This window comes from Paramormyrops kingsleyae, chromosome 5 (genome assembly GCF_048594095.1).
Source record: "Paramormyrops kingsleyae isolate MSU_618 chromosome 5, PKINGS_0.4, whole genome shotgun sequence".
Classification (NCBI taxonomy): domain Eukaryota; kingdom Metazoa; phylum Chordata; class Actinopteri; order Osteoglossiformes; family Mormyridae; genus Paramormyrops; species Paramormyrops kingsleyae.
This window is the reverse complement of record NC_132801.1, coordinates 6,166,603-6,186,438: the sequence shown is the minus strand read 5'-3', so window position 1 is coordinate 6,186,438 and position 19,836 is coordinate 6,166,603. Positions and strand designations below refer to the sequence as shown.

General features: G+C 44.6%; 1 gene segment (V, D, J or C); it reads right to left on the bottom strand.

Annotated features, from left to right (window-relative positions):
* Positions 1-7,174: 7,174 nt before the first annotated feature.
* LOC111842584 (Ig lambda chain C region-like) lies at positions 7,175-18,438 on the bottom strand. The segment is given in 5 exon segments: positions 7,175-7,591; positions 14,392-14,540; positions 16,352-16,625; positions 16,753-18,232; positions 18,334-18,438. Coding segments are annotated over 3 exon segments (387 nt in total).
* Positions 18,439-19,836: the final 1,398 nt, after the last annotated feature.

Here is a 19,836-nt window from a genome sequence, read left to right as displayed (position 1 = left end):
TACAGGGACTCATATGAGAAACAGGATCTGTACTATTATACAGGGACTCATATGAGAAACAGGATCTGTACTATTATACAGGGACTCATATGAGAAAACGGATCTGAACTATTATACAGGGACTCATATGAGAAACAGGATCTGTACTATTATACAGGGACTCATATGAGAAACAGGATCTGTACTATTATACAGGGATTCATATGAGAAACAGGATCTGTACTATTATACAGGGACTCATATGAGGAAACAGCATCTGTACTATTATACAGGGACTCATATGAGAAACAGGATCTGTACTATTATACAGGGACTCATATGAGAAACAGGATCTGTACTATTATACAGGGACTCATATGAGAAAACGGATCTGAACTATTATACAGGGACTCATATGAGAAACAGGATCTGTACTATTATACAGGGACTCATATGAGAAACAGGATCTGTACTATTATACAGGGACTCATATGAGAAACAGGATCTGTACTATTATACAGGGACTCATATGAGAAAACGGATCTGAACTATTATACAGGGACTCATATGAGAAACAGGATCTGTACTATTATACAGGGACTCATATGAGAAACAGGATCTGTACTATTATACAGGGACTTATAACTTCAAATAATTTTAAAAAAGTTTTTTCAACATCATTTCAAAAGACTTGCAACTTAAATCAAATATTTATTTTCATAAATACTTTTATTGATTAACAGATTTATTAGATTATATTTGACACATACCACATATGATTATACCCAAACCAAATCCATATAACCCAGAGCAGTAGTTGTCACTGTCTTATCTTAATGTCCATTCCAGATGCATCGCAAGCCTGGGGGATTCAGGGCTGAAGCCCCAAATGAATCCAAATCAGCCCTGAATTACTGTTTAGTTCAGATATTTAAAGCCCAGGCTCTCATTCTGAGAATTTCATACATCACTGCAGTGCCAGTCCAGGGCTGCAGTGCTGGTAACTTCAGAGAGAGAGAGAACTCAGTATGACCCTCGGACAGGTCAGGTCTCTGGGCTGAGACCCTGGTGTCTAAATATCCTAGCAAATACCTCTGGTCCATTTTGTGTATTTCCTTCAGTCTTAGTTCCAGATCTGACAAAACAAAAGTTAAAGTCAATAATAATTTTGCACCTCTGCTCTTTGTGTGTAGAGTCTGCATGTTCTCATTTCTTATGCAGATTTCCACTAGGTTCTCTGGTCTCCATAGACATGCTTTTAGGCATCCCATCTAGAATGTACCCCAGCCTGGTGCCCTATGCTGGCTGGATTGGGCTCCAAACCCCCCATAACGTGACCAGAATTATTTTTTGTAAGATGATTGGATGGATGGATGGATGGATGGATGGATGTTCAGCCACAGGGATCAAAGGGCGTCTCACTCTGACTCACCACTAATTTATCACCGAAAAAATAGGTTGGGAAGGAAGTGTCAGTGAATTTGAATAGATTTGACAGCCCCTACCTCCAAACCACCATGAACATCAAGTCTTTTAATTTTAAGTAAAATTATTAACTTAAACTTAAACAGTGATATTACCTGTTTGACACATTAGGTCTAAATGAGTTTTTGTATCACTCTCCCATTACATTCTCTCACTGTGAGTATCTGGCACAGTAGTACACAGCTGTGTCTTCAGTCTGCAGGCTCTTCCCCTGTAAGGACACTGTGTTGCTGGAGGTGTCTCTGGAGATGGTGAACTTATTTTTCAGTGAATCTTTGTAGTCAGTGTCCCCATTATACCATATTATACCAATCCACTCCAGTTCATTCCCTTCAGGTTGTCGGATCCAGCCTGTGTTATAGCCAGTTACTGAGTAAGAGACTTTACAGGAGATGGTTGGAGATCCTCCAGGTTTCACAGTGATGGGTGAGTTCAACATTACAATAAACACCTGAAGCAAAAAAAGAGTGTTTTTGTATTTCAAGAAATACAGAACAAATCATCAACAAGAACTGCACTTAAATTTCATGTTTAACTGACTACAGCAGATAGACTTACATGTGAAAACACCCAGTAAAAAGAATAAAGTGGTTGTAGCAACCATTGTGTTACAGAGGCGTCCTTGAATGTGACTGATGTCTGTGTGTTTGAAGGTGTCACTCTGGCTTTTATACAAAGTCCAGCAGAAGCAAATGAATCTCTGGGGATTGTTGAGTGAAATCAAGTGAAGCAGGAAGACAGATGGCTGCTCTGCTGTATATGGATAACTGTGCTGTTTGAGATGGACACAAGCTGAAGAATGAGCATTAATGGCTTATAGAATTGCTGATGGTCTAATCATCTCAGATTACCTTTGGTATTTTGTTAAATATATGATAATGTGTATATAAATGTCTTTTTCAGCTTTGCAGTAGGTACTGTATAGTAGGTGTGTTTGACATAGGTGTTAGTTTGCCTACTTATAAATAGGGGTGCACCGATCGATCGGCGCACCGATCGATCGGCCTCGATCACGTTAATTTGAGGGGATCAGAAATCGACCATATTCCCATGAGATCCACCGATCTTAGTTATATGCTTTTAACTCTTTGGGGTCGAGTATGTCGTCGACGACATCGCGTACTTTTCGCGTCTATTTCAGTTTATAAATATCTCGCTGAAATCTTAATGTATAATCATGAAAAAAACGCTGGCTAAATCCGTAATCTGTCTTCTTTTCAAAACGTCCATTGTCGGAAGTATTAAAGTTTTTTTAATTAGGTTAAATCGGCAAAAAAGTAAACCATGTCATCTTACTTTGTTTTACCTGCATCGGGGGCGTGTAGTACCGCTCTCACCCGAAGATCGCTATTCACATTCTAAATAGCCGCATTAGCGCGTATTCAAATCGCATTCGCATGGTAATTTGATTAACAACGCAACGGTGAAACGCGATCCAGATACATCCCCTTCAGCGCCATAAAAGGGGGTTGGGGACGTGGCCAGGTGACAATGGCTCATTCATACACATGAAAGTTGCTACATATTCAATGAAAGGAGCCAGAAATAGTTACATGAGTTAGGTTTTTCTTATTTATTTATCCAAATTAATGTTGCATCTACACCATTTAGTCATCTTCATGTAGCCAAGACTTTGGTGATCAGATATCTGGGATCAAAACAAACTGCCAGCATTGCTTACTATGTACTTTTATAATGTTTCTGCAAGTGTTCCAAACTGCATTTTGCAATGTCTATACTTTGATGTCAAATTTCAAACTTAACAAAAATCTGACATATTTACAATATATATTAAAATAAAGATGAGTGTAATGGCAAAACAAATATATAAGAAATAATTTATTTGCCATGAATTAAGTGTGATGAAATGTGTGATCATGCCCCAGTCAGTGAAAGTGTGTTTCCTACCCCTAGGCCCCAGAGGGTTAAATCAGCCTTTTCTCCCATTCCCGAGAGAGGTGCAGTGCAGGCTGCCTCCCTCCCTATTTTTTGGACAAGTGTGTCATAACAGCTATATATATATATTTTTTTTTTTACAAAATTAGAGAAATTAAAGTCTGGAAGAAAAAATATGATTTTGTAGTTCAAACAGCAATGCTCATTTATATGTTCATTTATATTTGAGGACACTACCTCATGTTTTGTGAGTATTCATATCAATTTACTCAATAAAAATGGAAACATTGAAGTAACTGTCTTTTAGTTATGAAAGAAACAAGATCGGCAAAAAAAAATCGAGATCGGCAGGTAAGGTTGCCTAAGGATCGGTGATCGTTGATCGGCCAGAAAACTGCAATCGGTGCACCCCTACTTATAAACCCCAGTTGACATTATCAGATTTGAACACGGCCCTTAACTCTGACTGTTCCAGGGATGCTGGGTGACTCTCTGACCACAAGTTTTCTTCACTCATACGCTGCATTGGAATAAAGTGTTTGCTAGATAAGTTAAACTTAAATAAACTTTCTGAATCTTAGGGCTGAAACTAGAATGGATTCCCTGATAGTACCTGTATTATGAAGGTCACAGAGAGAGGATTATAGTCAGACTTCTCTCACTGAATCCTGAGTAGAGTAACATACTGCAGTGCCATAAGCTTTACAACCTGCTGTCATGCTGAACACAGAAGTCTGTATTACCCTACATAAGGAGCTTTGGCGCCCCCTTATGGAAAAGAACTTAAAGAGCAGCAAATAGCTCCCTGTAAGATCCTTCATCACTTCATTACACCCAATATTTTTTCAGCTTATTACAAATGACACACTTTTATTTAAAAATAACCTGAAATAGTTTATCTGCTTTAATTGTGAATGAATGTGAATGAATGAATGATTTCATAGTTTCATAGTCGGTGAAAGGGCAGCCCTGACGGAGTCCAACCCTCACCGGAAACAAGTCCGACTTATTGCCGCCCATGCGAAACAGGATCTGGCACCGGTCATACAGGGACCGAACAGCCCTTAAAAGGAAGCCCGGCACCCCATACTCCCGGAGCACCCCCCACAGAACTCCCCGAGGGACACGGTTGAATGCCTTCTCCAAGTCCACAAAACACATGTAGACTGGTTGGGCAAACTCCCATGAACCCTCCAGAACCCTGCAGAGAGTATAGAGCTGGTCCACTGTTCCACGGCCGGGGCGAAAACCACATTCCTCCTGAATCTGAGGTTCGACAATCCGGCGGACCCTCCTCTCCAGGACCCCTGAATAGACCTTACCAGGGAGGCTGAGGAGTGTGATCCCCCTATAGTTGGAGCACACCCTCCGGTCCCCTTTCTTAAAGAGGGGGACCACCACCCCGGTCTGCCAGTCCAGAGGCACTGCCCCCGATGTCCACGCAATGCTGCAGATGCGTGTCAACCAGGACAGCCCCACAGCATCCAGAGCCTTAAGGTACTCCGGGCGTATCTCATCCACCCCCAGGGCTCGGCCACTAAGGAGCTTTTTAACCACCTCAGCGACCTCCGCCCCAGAGATAGGGGAGTCCACACCCAAGTCCCCATACTCTGCTTCCACATTGGAAGGATTGAGGAGGTCTTCGAAGTATTCCTTCCACCGACTAGGGTGACCACCTAATCCATGTCAGGAGGGACACTATGAGCTACAACAGGATTTGTAAACCACCATTTCATACATTTCAATTAAAAGGAGCAGGATTTCACTTAAGCACTGGGTTCTTGCCGTGTGCTGATTGGTCAGTCTCCTATAATCATGCATATGTGTCAGTAATGTTAATGCGAAACAGCTGGATGAGTCTTTCAATCTAGGAACTAACCAAACATTTTAGCAGAGCACAGAACCCTTTCAGCTTTAAAGTAGTTCGTAAAAGCTGAAGTAGCTCATAGTGTCCCTCCTGACATGGATTAGGTGGTCACCCTACCACCGACCCAAAACGTCCCGTGTTGAGGTCAGCAGCACCCCATCCCCACCATAAACAGTGTTGATGTTGCACCACTTTCCCACCCGGAGCCGCCGGATGGTGGACCAGAATCGCCTCGAAGCCGTCCAGAAGTCCATTTCCATGGCCTCGCCAAACTCCTCCCATACCCGAGTTTTTGCCTCAGCGACTGCCGAAGCCGCATCCCGCTTGGCCTGCCGGTACCCGTCAGCTGCCTCTGGAGTCACACAGGCTAAAAAGGCCCGATAGGACTCCTTCTTCAGCTTGACGGCATCCCTCACCACTGGTGTCCACCAGCAGGTTCGGGGATTGCTGCCGCGACAGGCACCGACCACCTTACGGCCACAGCTCCGGTCAGCCGCCTCCACAATGGAGGCACGGAACATGGCCCATTCGGGCTCAATGTACCCCGCCTCCCCCAGGACATGGGCAAAGTTCTGCCGGAGGTAGGAAACTACCTCCTGACAGGGGATTCCGCCAGACGTTCCCAGCAGACCCTCACTATACGCTTGGGTCTGCCAGGCCTGGCCGGCTTCCTCCCCCACCAGTGGAGCCAACCCACCACCAGGTAGTGATCAGTTGACAGCTCCGCCCCTCTCTTCACCCGAGTGTCCAAGACATGCGGCCACAAGTCCGATGACACGACTACAAAGTCGATTATCGAACTGCGGCCTAGGGTGTCCTGGTGCCAAGTTCACATATGAACACCCTTTTGCCTGAACATGGTGTTCATTATGGACAATCCATGAAGAGCACAGAAGTCCAACAACAAAACACCACTTGGGTTCAGATCGGGGGGGGCGTTCCTCCCAATCACGCCACTACAGGTCTCACTGTCATTGCCCACGTGAGCATTGAAGTCCCCCATTGAAGTCCCCCGGAAACTGTGATTCCATCATTTTATACATCATTAGGGGTCTTTTGAGCCGCACTTCGTCTGGTTCCTCACCCAGGACCTGTTTGCCTTGGGTGACCCTACCAGCGGCATAAAGCCCCGGGCAACTTAGCTCCTGGGATCACTGGAACACGCAAACCCCTCCACCACGGTAAGGTGTCGGCTCCAGGAGGGGTAAAAAAAGAAAATAATAAAAAATAATATTTTAATGAAAATGGTAAAAGGTCCATTATTGTTCTATTTAGTAACCAAAATGAATTTTTTACAAATGCAACATATATGCTGACAGAGCATACAGTATGTATATCAGCTGATTCCAGCTGAACTTCAGCCTCATGCAAATATCTGTGTACATTTATTTAGTGTGTATCTGATACAAACATGATTTTATTGTGAGTCTCTGATGGTCTTTCCAGGAAAGGGGGGGGGGGGGGGGAGCTGTAGCCGGTATTTGGCTGCTTTAGTACAGACACCATAACCGCAGCTCCCCTGTGATTTATGCAAACCGGTGACTCTGCTTAGCCAAGCGCTAACTGCCCAGAATTAGAGTTTATGTCATGATTATTTTATTATGCTCATAATCTAACTGTTTAATTTCTAATTAGCTTCTCTTTAATAGAAGGTTCATGTGTTTTGAAGAGACATGAGGTGCAAATATGGTAAAAAATAAAGAGTTTCGGGATTAATATGTTAGTATGCAAGAAGCTGGAGGAGATGGGGTGACAGTTTTTATTTGTAGATGTATTTATATAGAGACATAGAGTACAGGGATATTTTAACTGAAAAAAGGACAATTATTCGAATTTCAGACATTTAAAAAAATAGTAATATTAACAATGAGACTAACTAATGCAGTAGAAGAGAAAAAAAATCAAAGGAAATATTATGATGCGATATTAAGTTACATAAATGTGAGTATACATTTTAGCTGCTTACATTTCAGCTGCTATCCACTATTTTTAAAATGTTGACATTCATCCTGACTGCACATGTATTTTGTCGCATGTATTTCATTTAGCCAAAGAAAGAAGAACTCAATTACAAACCACATGAAATTTAACACTAAAATAAATTGAATTAATTGAAAAAAAGTATTTTAACAACCCATGGGTGAGAATTTAATGTATCAGCTTTAAATAAAAACTGACAGTAACAAACTAAATAACACATAATTTATAATGTTCTATATAGAGAATACAGATTCAGAAGACATGTAACAAAAATTATCATCAATATATAAGCAGCCAGATAAAAGAAAAGTATCTGTATAATAACTGATATTTTTCCTCGCCTTTTTTTCTTTCTTTTCCCCGAAGTTAAATTCACTCCTTTGCCTGAAAAATACAACAGTAAGTTTAAAAAAGAAAAAGAATTAGAGTAAACATGTTTTTTTTTTTTTTACAGTTCATAACTATGAATAAAACAATGTAATTATACCAGTTTTCATTTACTGCTGTGAAGAACAGGCTGTGTGGCCCTGTGCTGTGTGGCCCTGTGCTGTGCTCTGTGCTGTGTGGCCCTATGCTGTGTGGCCCCGTTGAGTGAATTCCAGCGTGGTGCCGTCTTACTATTATGTCTCCAGTTTAGGACACGTAACAAAGAACACCGGGTACATAAAAACAAAAATGCCTCATACTTTTAAGAGTCGTCACAAGTGCTGTACAATTTATTGTCCCTGGCCACCAACCTACCACGTACCAAACAGACACAGATGTATAATACAAAAGGGCCATGCCATCTCTCCAGGGGCAAGCCGGGCAAAATAACAAACAATCCCCAAACTGCCTCCAACACGCACCACCGTTACCTGCCAACAGAAGGAAAAGAATAAACACTTACAGTACAGCTACCCCATCTCCCTGACTACACCGAAACAGGTTAAGGAAGAGGCATCTGAAGGAAATGGCACTTACCCCCTTCCAGCAGTGGTGGGCAAAAAGAATACAAACAATATTTGCAAATACGTCCCCCGTGTTTCCAGTGGGACAAACACAATCAACCACACAAAAAAAAAACAGTGTCACAATAGAAGAATATCACAATATCACAATAGCACAGCCGAGAGAGAGGGAAAAAAGACCAGCACAAAAATATCTCTCCCTCCTCTTCATACTCCGCTTGCTGACCTTTATATCCTCCCAGGAAGAAAGGCCTCCTGGTGTCATAGCGCCCCCTGTAGGACAGGAGAGGAACAGGGAGAGAAAAAGAGAGAGAGAGAGCCCGGACCTCAAGCCCATCAAACATCTTTTTGATGAACTACAGCAGTGATTGCGAGCCAGGCCTTCACATCCAATATCAATTCAATTCAATTCAATTCTTTATTGTCATGTGTACAAGTACAAGTACCGTGTACAATGAAATGCTTACTTGCATGAGCTCCTGCAGACAGTGAACATAGACAGCAAGACAGACAACAGGATGACAAGAGATGACATGAATGATAAAGTGAATTTTAAATAAGTAGAATAAATAAGACCTGTTGCCTGATCTCACAAATGCTCTTCAGGATGAATGGGCAAAAATTCCCACAGACACACTCCAAAGTCTTGTGGAAAGTCTTCCCAGAAGAGTGGCGGCTGTTATAGCTGCAAAGGGGAACCAACTCCATATTGGTGTCTATGGATTTAGAATGGGATGTCATAAACGATCCTGTAGGTGTAATGGCCAAGTGTCCCAATACTTTTGTCTATGTAGTGTATATGTAGTAAATAAGATATACTGAAACAATAAGATTATATAAATATACTAAAAGTATATAATGTACACTTTTAGTAGGTACATTCCTCACCTCTTTAGCTTTTCTTCCCCACCCCCCAATGAACAGTTTACCCAATACAAACAATCTGAGTATTTTTAGCTGCCCCTCCACTCAGAAAGAAAGCACACCTGTCAGTAATGATCCCAGGGGGGCTTTTTGTGCCCCCTCAGGCAAATAGCAGTGAAAGTTACATGTAAATATAGAGCCTCCCATTGCTGGTGGGAGGGCAGTGGGTTTAGTGCAAACAGAAAGCTGACAGACTAATGGTGAGGCCCTCAGTACTAAACAGGTCTGTTTAAAAGTGTCAGCTAAGTAACAGATGATAGAGGGATGTGGACAATTTAGCAATAAGATCCAAATCATAATCAGGAATTCAAATTTTACCCACCACCTACGTGCCCTTTTATACGCCCCAATAATTTAATATTAATATTTAATTTTATTTAATATTACTGGATTACAGGACTGGTCTTTCCAGGACGTCTGTCACACTGCATGCTGGTTGTTAGATAGTTTCAGAGATGCAGGTGTGGGGAGGGGAGAGGAAACTGCACCCTGTGTTATTCTATTTCAGTACAGAATCATCACCCACAATGCACCTGTGATTTACTAGGAAGAAATGCTACAGTGACCTTTTATTAGTGAGTAATAACTGCATTAAACATGAGAACATATTTTACAGACTTTTCAAAGTACAATTTTTATTTGCATTTCAGTGTAACTTTCAGTAATTTTGCTGTGTTGAGCAATAGGGGAATGTATGAATACTTTCATTACACAGGCTGAAATTTAATCCAAAGGACAAAATATGGATAACACTTAATGAATAAAAATTATATTTTTAATGAAAATGGTAAAAGGTCCATTATCGTTCTATTTAGCAACCAAAATTATTTCTTATAAATGTAACCTATATGCTGACAGAGCATACAGTATGTATATCAGCTGATTCCAGCTGAACTTCAGCCTCATGCAAATATCTGTGTATATTTTTTTAGTGTGTATTTGATATAAACATGATTTTATTGTAAGTCTGTTAAACTGCACTTTGCCACACAGTTTCAGAGATGCAGGTGCAGGGGGGGGGAGCTGTAGCCGGTATTTGGCTGCTTTAGTACAGACACCATAACCGCAGCTCCCCTGTGATTTATGCAAACCGGTGACTCTGCTTAGCCAAGCGCTAACTGTTCGGAATTAGACTTTATATCATGATTATTTTATTATGCTCATAATCAAACTGTTTAATTTCTAATTAGCTTCTCTTTAATAGGAGGTTCATGTGTTTTGAAGAGACATGAGGTGCAAATATGGTAAAAATAAAGAGTTTTGGGATTAATAAGTCAGTCTGCATGAAGCTGGAGGAGATGTGGTGATAGTTTTTATTTGTAGATGTATTTATATAAAGACATAGAGTACAGGGACATTTTAATTGAAAAAAGGACAATTATTCGAATTTCAGACATTTAAAAAAATAGTAATATTAACAATGAGACTAACTAATGCAGTAGAAGAGAAAAAATCAAAGGAAATATTATGATGCAATATTAAGTTACATAAATGTGAGTATACATTTTAGCTGCTTACATTTCAGCTGCTATCCACTATTTTTAAAATGTTGACATTCATCCTGACTTGATATGTATTTTGTCGCATTTATTTCATTTAGCCAAAGAAAGATGAACTCAATTACAAACCACATGAAATTTAACACTAAAATAAATTGAATTAATTGAAAAAAAGTATTTTAACAACCCATGGGTGAGAATTTAATGTATCAGCTTTAAATAAAAACTGACAGTAACAAAGTAAATGTCACGTCCGGAGATCGGGCGAGCCGGGAAGCAGACGAGAGCAGCCAGGAAGTCAGGTGAACGGGGGTTTTAATAAGCCAAGGAGGGACAAGCGTGGACATCAACGGACAATACACGACAATACAATGACGGATCTGGCATACATGGGGAGACGCGGACTCATATACCCAGGACAAGGCAAAAGAAACAGGAAACAGCTTGGCACAATCGGGGAAGCACACGTGGATAATGAGGGGGCGTGGCACACACTAGGAGCGGACGGAGCGGGGCGTGACATAACCCCCCCCCAAAGGCGCGCACACCGGGCGACGGACGGGACGAAACCGGGGAACAGGACCTGGAAGACAAAAAGCAAAACATCAACGAGGGACAGGGAACAGGACAGAGACACAAAACAAGAACAAGGTCCAAAAGAAAGACAGGACCTGACAGAGGACGGGGAACGCAGACAGACAGACCAAGAAGGGAGACACAGAAGGGGAGAAAGGCGGAACAAAAGGGCCAGGAGTGAACGGAGGAGTAACAAAGGGACGAGGAGCAGAAACAGGCGGGACCAAAGGAAAGGGAGGAGGAAGAAGGGGAGCCCGAGGGAGCCCAGGCGGGCGATGGGCAGCGGCTGGAGGGGTCGCAGGGGAGAGGGAGGAGGGAGCAGGAGGGGACCACCCAGGAGCCAAGGGAACGGGACGAGGGAGTGACGGAGGGGACACGGAGGGAGCAGGAGGGAACACCAGTGCAGGCAGGCAGGAGGGGGAAGCCGCGGCAGGCGGAGGCGCAGCCGGCCGACACGGAGGCGGGACCGAGGACCGGCACCAAGGATCCAGGGGGGGACCCGGAGGAGACCGCCGACCCCGAGCCGGAGGACCCGCAGGCAGCCACCGAGCCACAGCCAGGGGCCGAACGGGCGAGCCAGGGGGCAGGGCGGGCGGGACCAGGGCCCGACGCCTATGTCCCCGTCCCTTGCGTGGACACTGAAAGGCGGGGTCCTGGGGGGCGTCGGCCTTGCCGGGGTAAGGGCGAGGGAGTCAGGGCCTCCAATGAGGCAACAAGCGTGGCCGTAGGCGGGGCAACCAGAGCCGCAGGCGGGGCAGCCAGAGCCGCGGGCGCGGCCTCAGGCAGGGCCGCGGGCAGGACTGGAGAGGCGGCCTCAGGCAGGGCCGCGGGCAGGACGGGAGAGGCGGCCTCAGGCAGGGCCGCGGGCAGGACGGGAGAGGCGGCCTCAGGCAGGGCCGCGGGCAGGACTGGAGAGGCGGCCTCAGGCAGGGCCGCGGGCAGGACGGGAGAGGCGGCCTCAGGCAGGGCCGCCGTTACTTGGTCAACAGGGGGCACCGTGGGGGGCGCCGCAGTCACTTGGCCAGCAGGGGGCGCCTCGGCAGGCGCCTCAGTCCCTTGGCCAGCAGGGGGCGCCTTGACAGGCACCTCGGGCGTGCGACCAGCAGGGCTCGGCCTCGGCGGACGCCCCAGTTACTTGATCAGCAGGGGGTGCCTCGGCGTGCACCTCCGTCGTGCGGCCAGCAGGGGGCGCCTCGGCGTGCACCTCCGTCGTGCGGCCAGCAGGGGGCGCCTCGGCGGGCACCTCGGGCGTGCGACCAGCAGGGGGCGCCTCGGCGGGCGCCGCCGTTACTTGATCAGCAGGGGGTGCCTCGGCGTGCACCTCCGTCATGCGGCCAGCAGGGGGCGCCACGGGCAGAGCGGAGGCAGCTGCAGGCGTGCGACCAGCAGGGGGTGACTCGGCGGGCGCCACCGTCACGTGGTCAGCAGGGGCCGCCTGGGCAGGCGCCTCGGGTGTACGGTCAGGACTCAGCAGGGGCCACTTGGCGGGCGCCACCATCACGTGACCAGTAGGGAGTGCCGCAGCGGGCGCCACCATCACACGGCCAGCAGGGGGCGCCGTCGCGGGCGCCGCCACCACGCAGCCAGCAGGGGGCGCAACCGCGGCCACCTCAGGCAGTGCTGGCGCCGGCAGGACAAGCGAGACAGGCAGTTCAGGAGCAGGCTGGACTGACGAGCAGGGCTGAACGGGCAGAGAGGCGGCAGCTGCAGCAGGCGGTGCTGCAGGCAGATCGGCGGCAGCTTCAGCAGGCAGCGCAGCCGCGGGCAGATCGGCGACAGCAGCAGGCAGCGCAGCCGCGGGCAGATCGGCGACAGCAGCAGGCAGTGCCACGGGCAGGTCCGGAGCATGCAGGTCCGGCACCAGCGGCAGGAGAGGCGCAGAGCGAGTAGGCGCTGCTTCTTTGAGGGCTCTCGGCACCCGGGGAATAGCGTCCCTAATCACGCGTATCCCACCTTGCCCCAGGCGTCGGCCGGTAGTTGTAGGCCTCCAATGGAGGCGGCTTCTCCGGGTGGGCGCTGGTCAGGTGGGTAGCGACGGGGTCATCCCAGGCGGGGAGCAAGGAGCAGGCCCCCAAGAAGAGCGTCGGGGTGGCTGCTTCCCCTTTTCCCCTCCGCTTCTTCCTTTTCTTGCGGCTGGGGCAGGTCGGTGGAGGCGAGGTCACCTTCGAGGAGGTAAGCGGTTCCAGTCGCCGTTCCACGAATCCCTCAACCAGCTGCCGGAGGTTGTCATGCACTTCGGTGATAACGTGCGTGTCCGTGAGCGGAGTCGTCTCCTGGAGGAGACGGTTGCTCTTGGTGGCTAGCTGCCATAGCCCAGGATCCTCAAGGACCTCGGGTTGCGACAGCCAGTACTGCACCTCGCCCAGCAGCTTGAGGCGGCTGTCCTCAAGCTGCAGAGGTGCGTTCTGGAGATCCGTCATTCTGTCACGTCCGGAGATCGGGCGAGCTGGGAAGCAGACGAGAGCAGCCAGGAAGTCAGGTGAACGGGGGTTTTAATAAGCCAAGGAGGGACAAGCGTGGACATCAACGGACAATACACGACAATACAATGACGGATCTGGCATACATGGGGAGACGCGGACTCATATACCCAGGACAAGGCAAAAGAAACAGGAAACAGCTTGGCACAATCGGGGAAGCACACGTGGATAATGAGGGGGCGTGGCACACACTAGGAGCGGACGGAGCGGGGCGTGACACTAAATAACACATAATTTATAATTTTCTGCATAGAGAATACAGATTCAGAAGACATGCAACAAACATCATCAATACATAAGTAGCCAGAAAAAGGAAAAGTTTCTGTATAATAACTGATATTTTTTCTCGCCTTTTTTTCTTTCTTTTCCCCGAAGTTAAAATCACTGCTTTGCTTGAAAAATACAACAGTAAGTTTCAAAAAGAAAAAGAATTAGAGTAAACATGTTTTTTTTTGTACTTTTTTTACAGCTCATAACTATGAATAAAACAATGTAATTATATCAGTTTTCATTTACTGCTGTGAAGAACAGGCTGTGTGGCCCTATGCTGTGCGGCCCTGTGCTGTGTGGCCCTGTGCTGTGCTCTGTGCTTCCTGAGACTCCATCATCTCTGCAGGTCTAACTGACAAAGAGGCTTTTCTCAGATAGATGGTCAGACTATAAAACACACAAGGTAATAGGGACTGTATATTGTATTAATATCTAGCACAATTAACTTTTCAATTAATGGATCAGATTCTACATTAAAACGTTACCTTGATGAGGCTGAGAAAAACACTGTAGACCAGGCTGAAGAGGAAGAGGATGATGACGGAGAAGGCTGTGGACCACAGGCTGCTGAACTCATCCTCTTCCTCACCTCCCTCATTATAGCTGAATGCAGATTGTATGTCCGACTCTTTTTCTGGGGGGGGGGGGGAGAAACAGCAGAGTCACACAGCAGGTAGAGCCCCTCACTGTCCACACAGTATATCACAGTCTGACCCTTACAGACAGACAGAGACACACACACACACACACACACACACACACACAGTGTCATATCCACTCTATCCAAGTCATGAACTGCAAGCACAACTCATACAGTTACAGAGTAAGACCTAAACAAACTCCCTATATCTACCAGTGACATTCAGCCTGCTGTATCCTTAGTCATGTTTTACCTTGTGACACTCACACAGTCACCCAGCATCATTATTGTTGCTGTAATATTATAATCTAGTTAATATTCATGTAACCAGTGAATATAATTTAACAAATCTAATGTAATAATTAGCATAAATCTACTAGGTTGTGTAACAACTAAATAACAGAACGCTTGATATTAAAACAGACCTTTTAAAAGAGAATGACAATCATCAGCCCTGGTCACCTGACAGCTGTACTGTGTTGGCATGTGGTATTTAAACACTGATACGAGAGACAATTCATATATACTATTGTTTCCTTGGTACATGTGTGGTTTGAGTGAACCATGTACGGTACAAATTACTGACATGGGAGCATTAAAATGCTCCCTAAATATTACAATTAGGTTGATAGTAGCGCTAGAATGATCTCTGCCATGTAAACCTGAAAAACATAAATAATTACAGTGACACATTACTGGGTGGCCTTGTGCTGTGTCTAAGTGCATTTTTCCTCATTAAAAAATAAACAGAGCACTGTTTAATGGAATTAATGGCTGACTCTAATCTCATATGCAGTTACTTTTATTAATATTTCTTAAGGAGATTCACAGTATTCCAGTGACAGGAGGTGTTTTAAAAGGACCTTCAGGGCATCTGAGATTTGCATCTCCAAGCAGTGAGACAATAAGCCGTAACACTGGCAGCAGACGAATGATGACATCATTATGGACAGAGACAGACACAGTGAACATCAGGAGGAGGAACATGTCACTCAGATATGACAGAATGACATCACAGGAAACCATGAACAATGTTAACAGAGATCAGACAAAAGCTGCTCACTTTAATCTAAATAATCAGTTCAGGATGTTCATCAAAAATATTATTTTCCAAATTTCTAAAAGCATATAGCATTTTAATACTCCAGGCAAAAGGCTAAGAAAAAAAATGTCAGACTAATATTACATCCATTATTAGTCTGCTTTACAGTGATCTTATTGAATACTAATACTTCACTAATTTTGCTTTATAAACATGAGACAATGATTTTTCACATAGTACAACAACATAGGACAACATGGGAAAAAGACCAAACGCAAAATACAGAAGGTGAGCAAAGCAGGGGTTTGTCATGCTGTGTGAAAGAAAACTATAAGTGTGGACTTCCTGTAAAAGCTGAAGTTCATAATCAGCATTAGAATGTCTAACGTGAAACTACACTGACCTTCCTGTGTCACATGAGATAACAGTGACTATGCAGTGTAAGGAAACTCAGTGGCATCTTCCCTCTACTTCCTATCATAGTCTCCAGGTTCACTGTAATCTTGTGAAGGATAACTGGTGATGATGGATGGAAGGAGGGGAAGGTGGATGGAGAGATGGATGAATGGATGAATGAAAGGAGAATGAAGGGATGGGTGTCATATTTTTTACAAACATATTTTAGTTAAAGCAGGTGAAGGAATAATATAATAAACTGGAATAAAGATGGAAATGTTGGCCCATTATTTATGAATGGGTCTGCTGATGTTGTTGTGAGATCAGATGTTCTCTAACAGTATCTGTGTGCTGTGAGCTCACTCACCTTTACTGATGGTCTTAGTGGTTTTATTAGTACTGTGCTGCACCTCACATGTGTACACAGTGTTACTCTCCCAGACGCTGCTGTCCAGTTTCAGCAAACTGCTGGCTGAGTACAAAGGACCTGTCTGTCCTTTCTCCGACTGCCAGGTCTGTCCTGAGACAGTTCTGCCCCCAGCTTTCCATGTCACACTGACGCTCTTGGGGTGGAAATCCTGAATGACACACATTAGAGCATCTACACGACTCGAGACTCACGGTTGGGGGTGTTGGTGGAACTAAAAGTACAGAAAGGTAAAAAGGGCCAAATGTCAGTGACACTTCATATTTCAGTTATGGTTCACTGCAGAAATAAAGCTCCACAGGAAATCAGATAATCTCAGTTTGAAAACACAGCAATGTTACCTGGCTTGTCTATTCTCCCAGATCGCTCCTTTCCACTGGACTGGTGTCGTGCAGCATATTCGTAATGAGTTTGACCTCCCCAGTCTGCCACATTGACGCGGATCTCACTGACCACCATGCTGACTCCATTGTCATTGACCACTGAGTACTGATAAATGTCAGATGGCTTTTTACTGCTGCTGCCCTTCCAGCTAAAAGCTCCTACATTGATACTAACGTTCGTCTGATGTAGCCTGTAATAAGATGATTTTTAATAGTAGGTTTAGTTTTTAGCTAAATCATATTTGCAATCACACACTGTTTTAAAATCACACTATAACTATACGATAATTTAGAATACAGGGGTAATGTAATGGAGTGTATGGACTGGATTCTATTTCCCAAGTTCTCTCAAAGTAAAGTTTAATCTAAAGAGAAAATTACAGCATACAGCAACTCTGGATATAATGGACCAGGTCCAATTGAAGTTCGTTATAACTGTATTTTACTGGATTTTATTTACACAGCCCACAACATGTTTAAATTTATTTTCAAATCTGGTCAGCAGATGGATCTTTAGCTTTCCACAGAACAAAAAACAATGTAATGTTATGCAAAATAATTATTAAAGATGTCAGCCAAGCATTATGTTGACAGCTATTAGTCTCTGATTGCAAAATCCACAGACTAGTTCACAAAAGCAGGCTTTCCTTTTTTCGTGAAATAGCAGAAGTGGACATGCCCAGTGCCATCTGATGCAGCCTAGCAGAACAATGTGATGATATAAAGTGTTTTAATGTGACTATCACTGTTCATAAGTTATAAACCAAAAGGTGCTTTGCTGAATTATAGCAAAGTGTCATTTTTTGAAAGGCCTTAGATCTGATAAGCTTATCCTGCAAATTTTATATCTCTAAGTCAGACCGTTTGGGCTGCAGAAGGCAAAAATAAATAATTAAATAATAAGCTGCAAAAATAATGGATCCAGCAGCTACACAGAATAGGGATCCAGCAGTTTTGCTGCTTTGACCCCTAAATACTAAGTTTAATAAATGCTCCTGTAGTTTTGTTTCCATATCCAGTCCAGGTTACATTACCTCAGCAATCTCATCAAATAATAAAGCTCTTGGGGTGGATTTCCCACCTCGTGCTTTTTGTACAGCAGTCACACTGACTACACTCACTGAGCCTCGAGCACAGTAGTAAACAGCTGAGTCTCCCGTCTTCAGACTGACGGCCTCTAAATACTGTGTGGTACTGGCAACATCCTCAGTCAGGATGAACTGCCCTTTCAGGGATTCTGCCAAAATCGGATCATTATTCCGGCCAGAGTCCACTCGTCCAATCCACTCAAGTGGTCCTCCTGCCTTTTGCCGTACCCAGTGCATGAAGTAGCTTGTCATATCAAACCCAGAGATGGCGCAGGACAGCCTGAGCCGCTCCCCAGGTTTACGCACCTGGGCCAGCGGTTGATCCAACCTAATTTCCTCGCCATATAATCCTGAGGATATGAACATTTAAATGTCAAATTAACTTCAGGCCAATAAGTAATTTTTTTGTTATATTTCAACATGCACAATATAATCTCAAAGTATTCCCTACCTTGTATGGACCCCAATATAAAAATTATGCCAGTGAAAATTGTTGGTTCCATTTTTCCGTTTTAAAGGGTAAAGAAAAGCGTGGCTGGTAGCTCGATCTCTCAAGTGCGAACCTTTGACATGCTGGTTTTAAAGCCCCAGAGCGATAAGTAACTTTGCATAATCCGTCCACTAGGGGTTTAAATACAAACCAAACGCGAGCCGCAGCAGGGATGTGGAGAATACGGATTGTGCTGAAGCAGACTGGGGTGACAATCAGGGATGGTTCTTAATGTCAATTGGGGGGGCAGTGAGCAAGGTAAAAGTTGTTACTGGAGGGAGGGGGTACAGACAGTTAATGTTGGGCTGATTTGGTGCCTGCAGTTTGCTACACAATATGGACAAAAGTATTGGGACACCAGACTGCCCAACATCTCTCTCTGAATCTAAGGGTATTAATATGAAGTTGACTAACCCTTAGTTCCTGTAGTATCCTGTACTCCTCTGGGAAGCTTTCTGTTAGATGCTGGGACATTGCTGCTGGGATTTGCTGACATTCAGGTTGGGTATTGATGTTGGGTGATCAGGTCCCTGTCTCTGAACTTGTGTGGCTTCCACTCTACATAAATAAATACAATAGATACTTGAATATCAATATTTGATTAAATATATTTTCCAGTCTATTTTGTCAAACTGTATTTTTTTTTTTAATCTCTATTCTATTACTTTCAGTCATAGTGTCTATATGGAGCACAGTAGTACACAGCTGTGTCTTCAGTCTGCAGGCTCTTCCCCTGTAAGGACACTGTGCTGCTGGAGGTGTCTCTGGAGATGGTGAATTTATTCTTAAGTGATTCTTTGTAAGCAGGGCTTCTATCATACCATATAAAACCTACCCATTCCAGTCCTTTCCCTGCCGGCCGTCGGATCCAGTCTGTAGCATAGCTGCTGTCAGTCAGTGAATAACCAGAGACTGCCCTAAACCCATCAGCCACACAATACATTACAATCCTATCTGAAACATAACACTATTACAAAGAAATAGTGCAAATAACAGTGCAAAAATAACATCAAACATCATATTAACATATGGAAAACTAACAAGGGTTCCACACTATTAACCCATCTATTAATGTTTAACATCATGGCTTTAAAGTTTACTGTGAACCTGAATCCCTGTGATTGCCACAGTTTAAAAAAAATGCTACAGTTTTATTTAACTGATTTTTGGATAAAAATCTTGTGTAAAGTCTACCAAACATTCTGAAAAAACTAAAGTCAAGGAACCTGTGAGGAAGTAGTATTTGTATGGCTTCCCCACAGCCCCCATCACTGTGACTCTCTGGCACAGTAGTACACAGCCGTGTCTTCAGCTTTCAGGCTGTTCATCTGTAAATACAGCTGGTTCTTGCCGTTGTCCCTGGAGATGGTGAATCTGCCCTGAACAGACTGGGAGTAGTAAGTGCTACCACCACCAGTGCTGATCTCTGCGATCCACTCCAGTCCCTTCCCAGGAGCCTGTCTG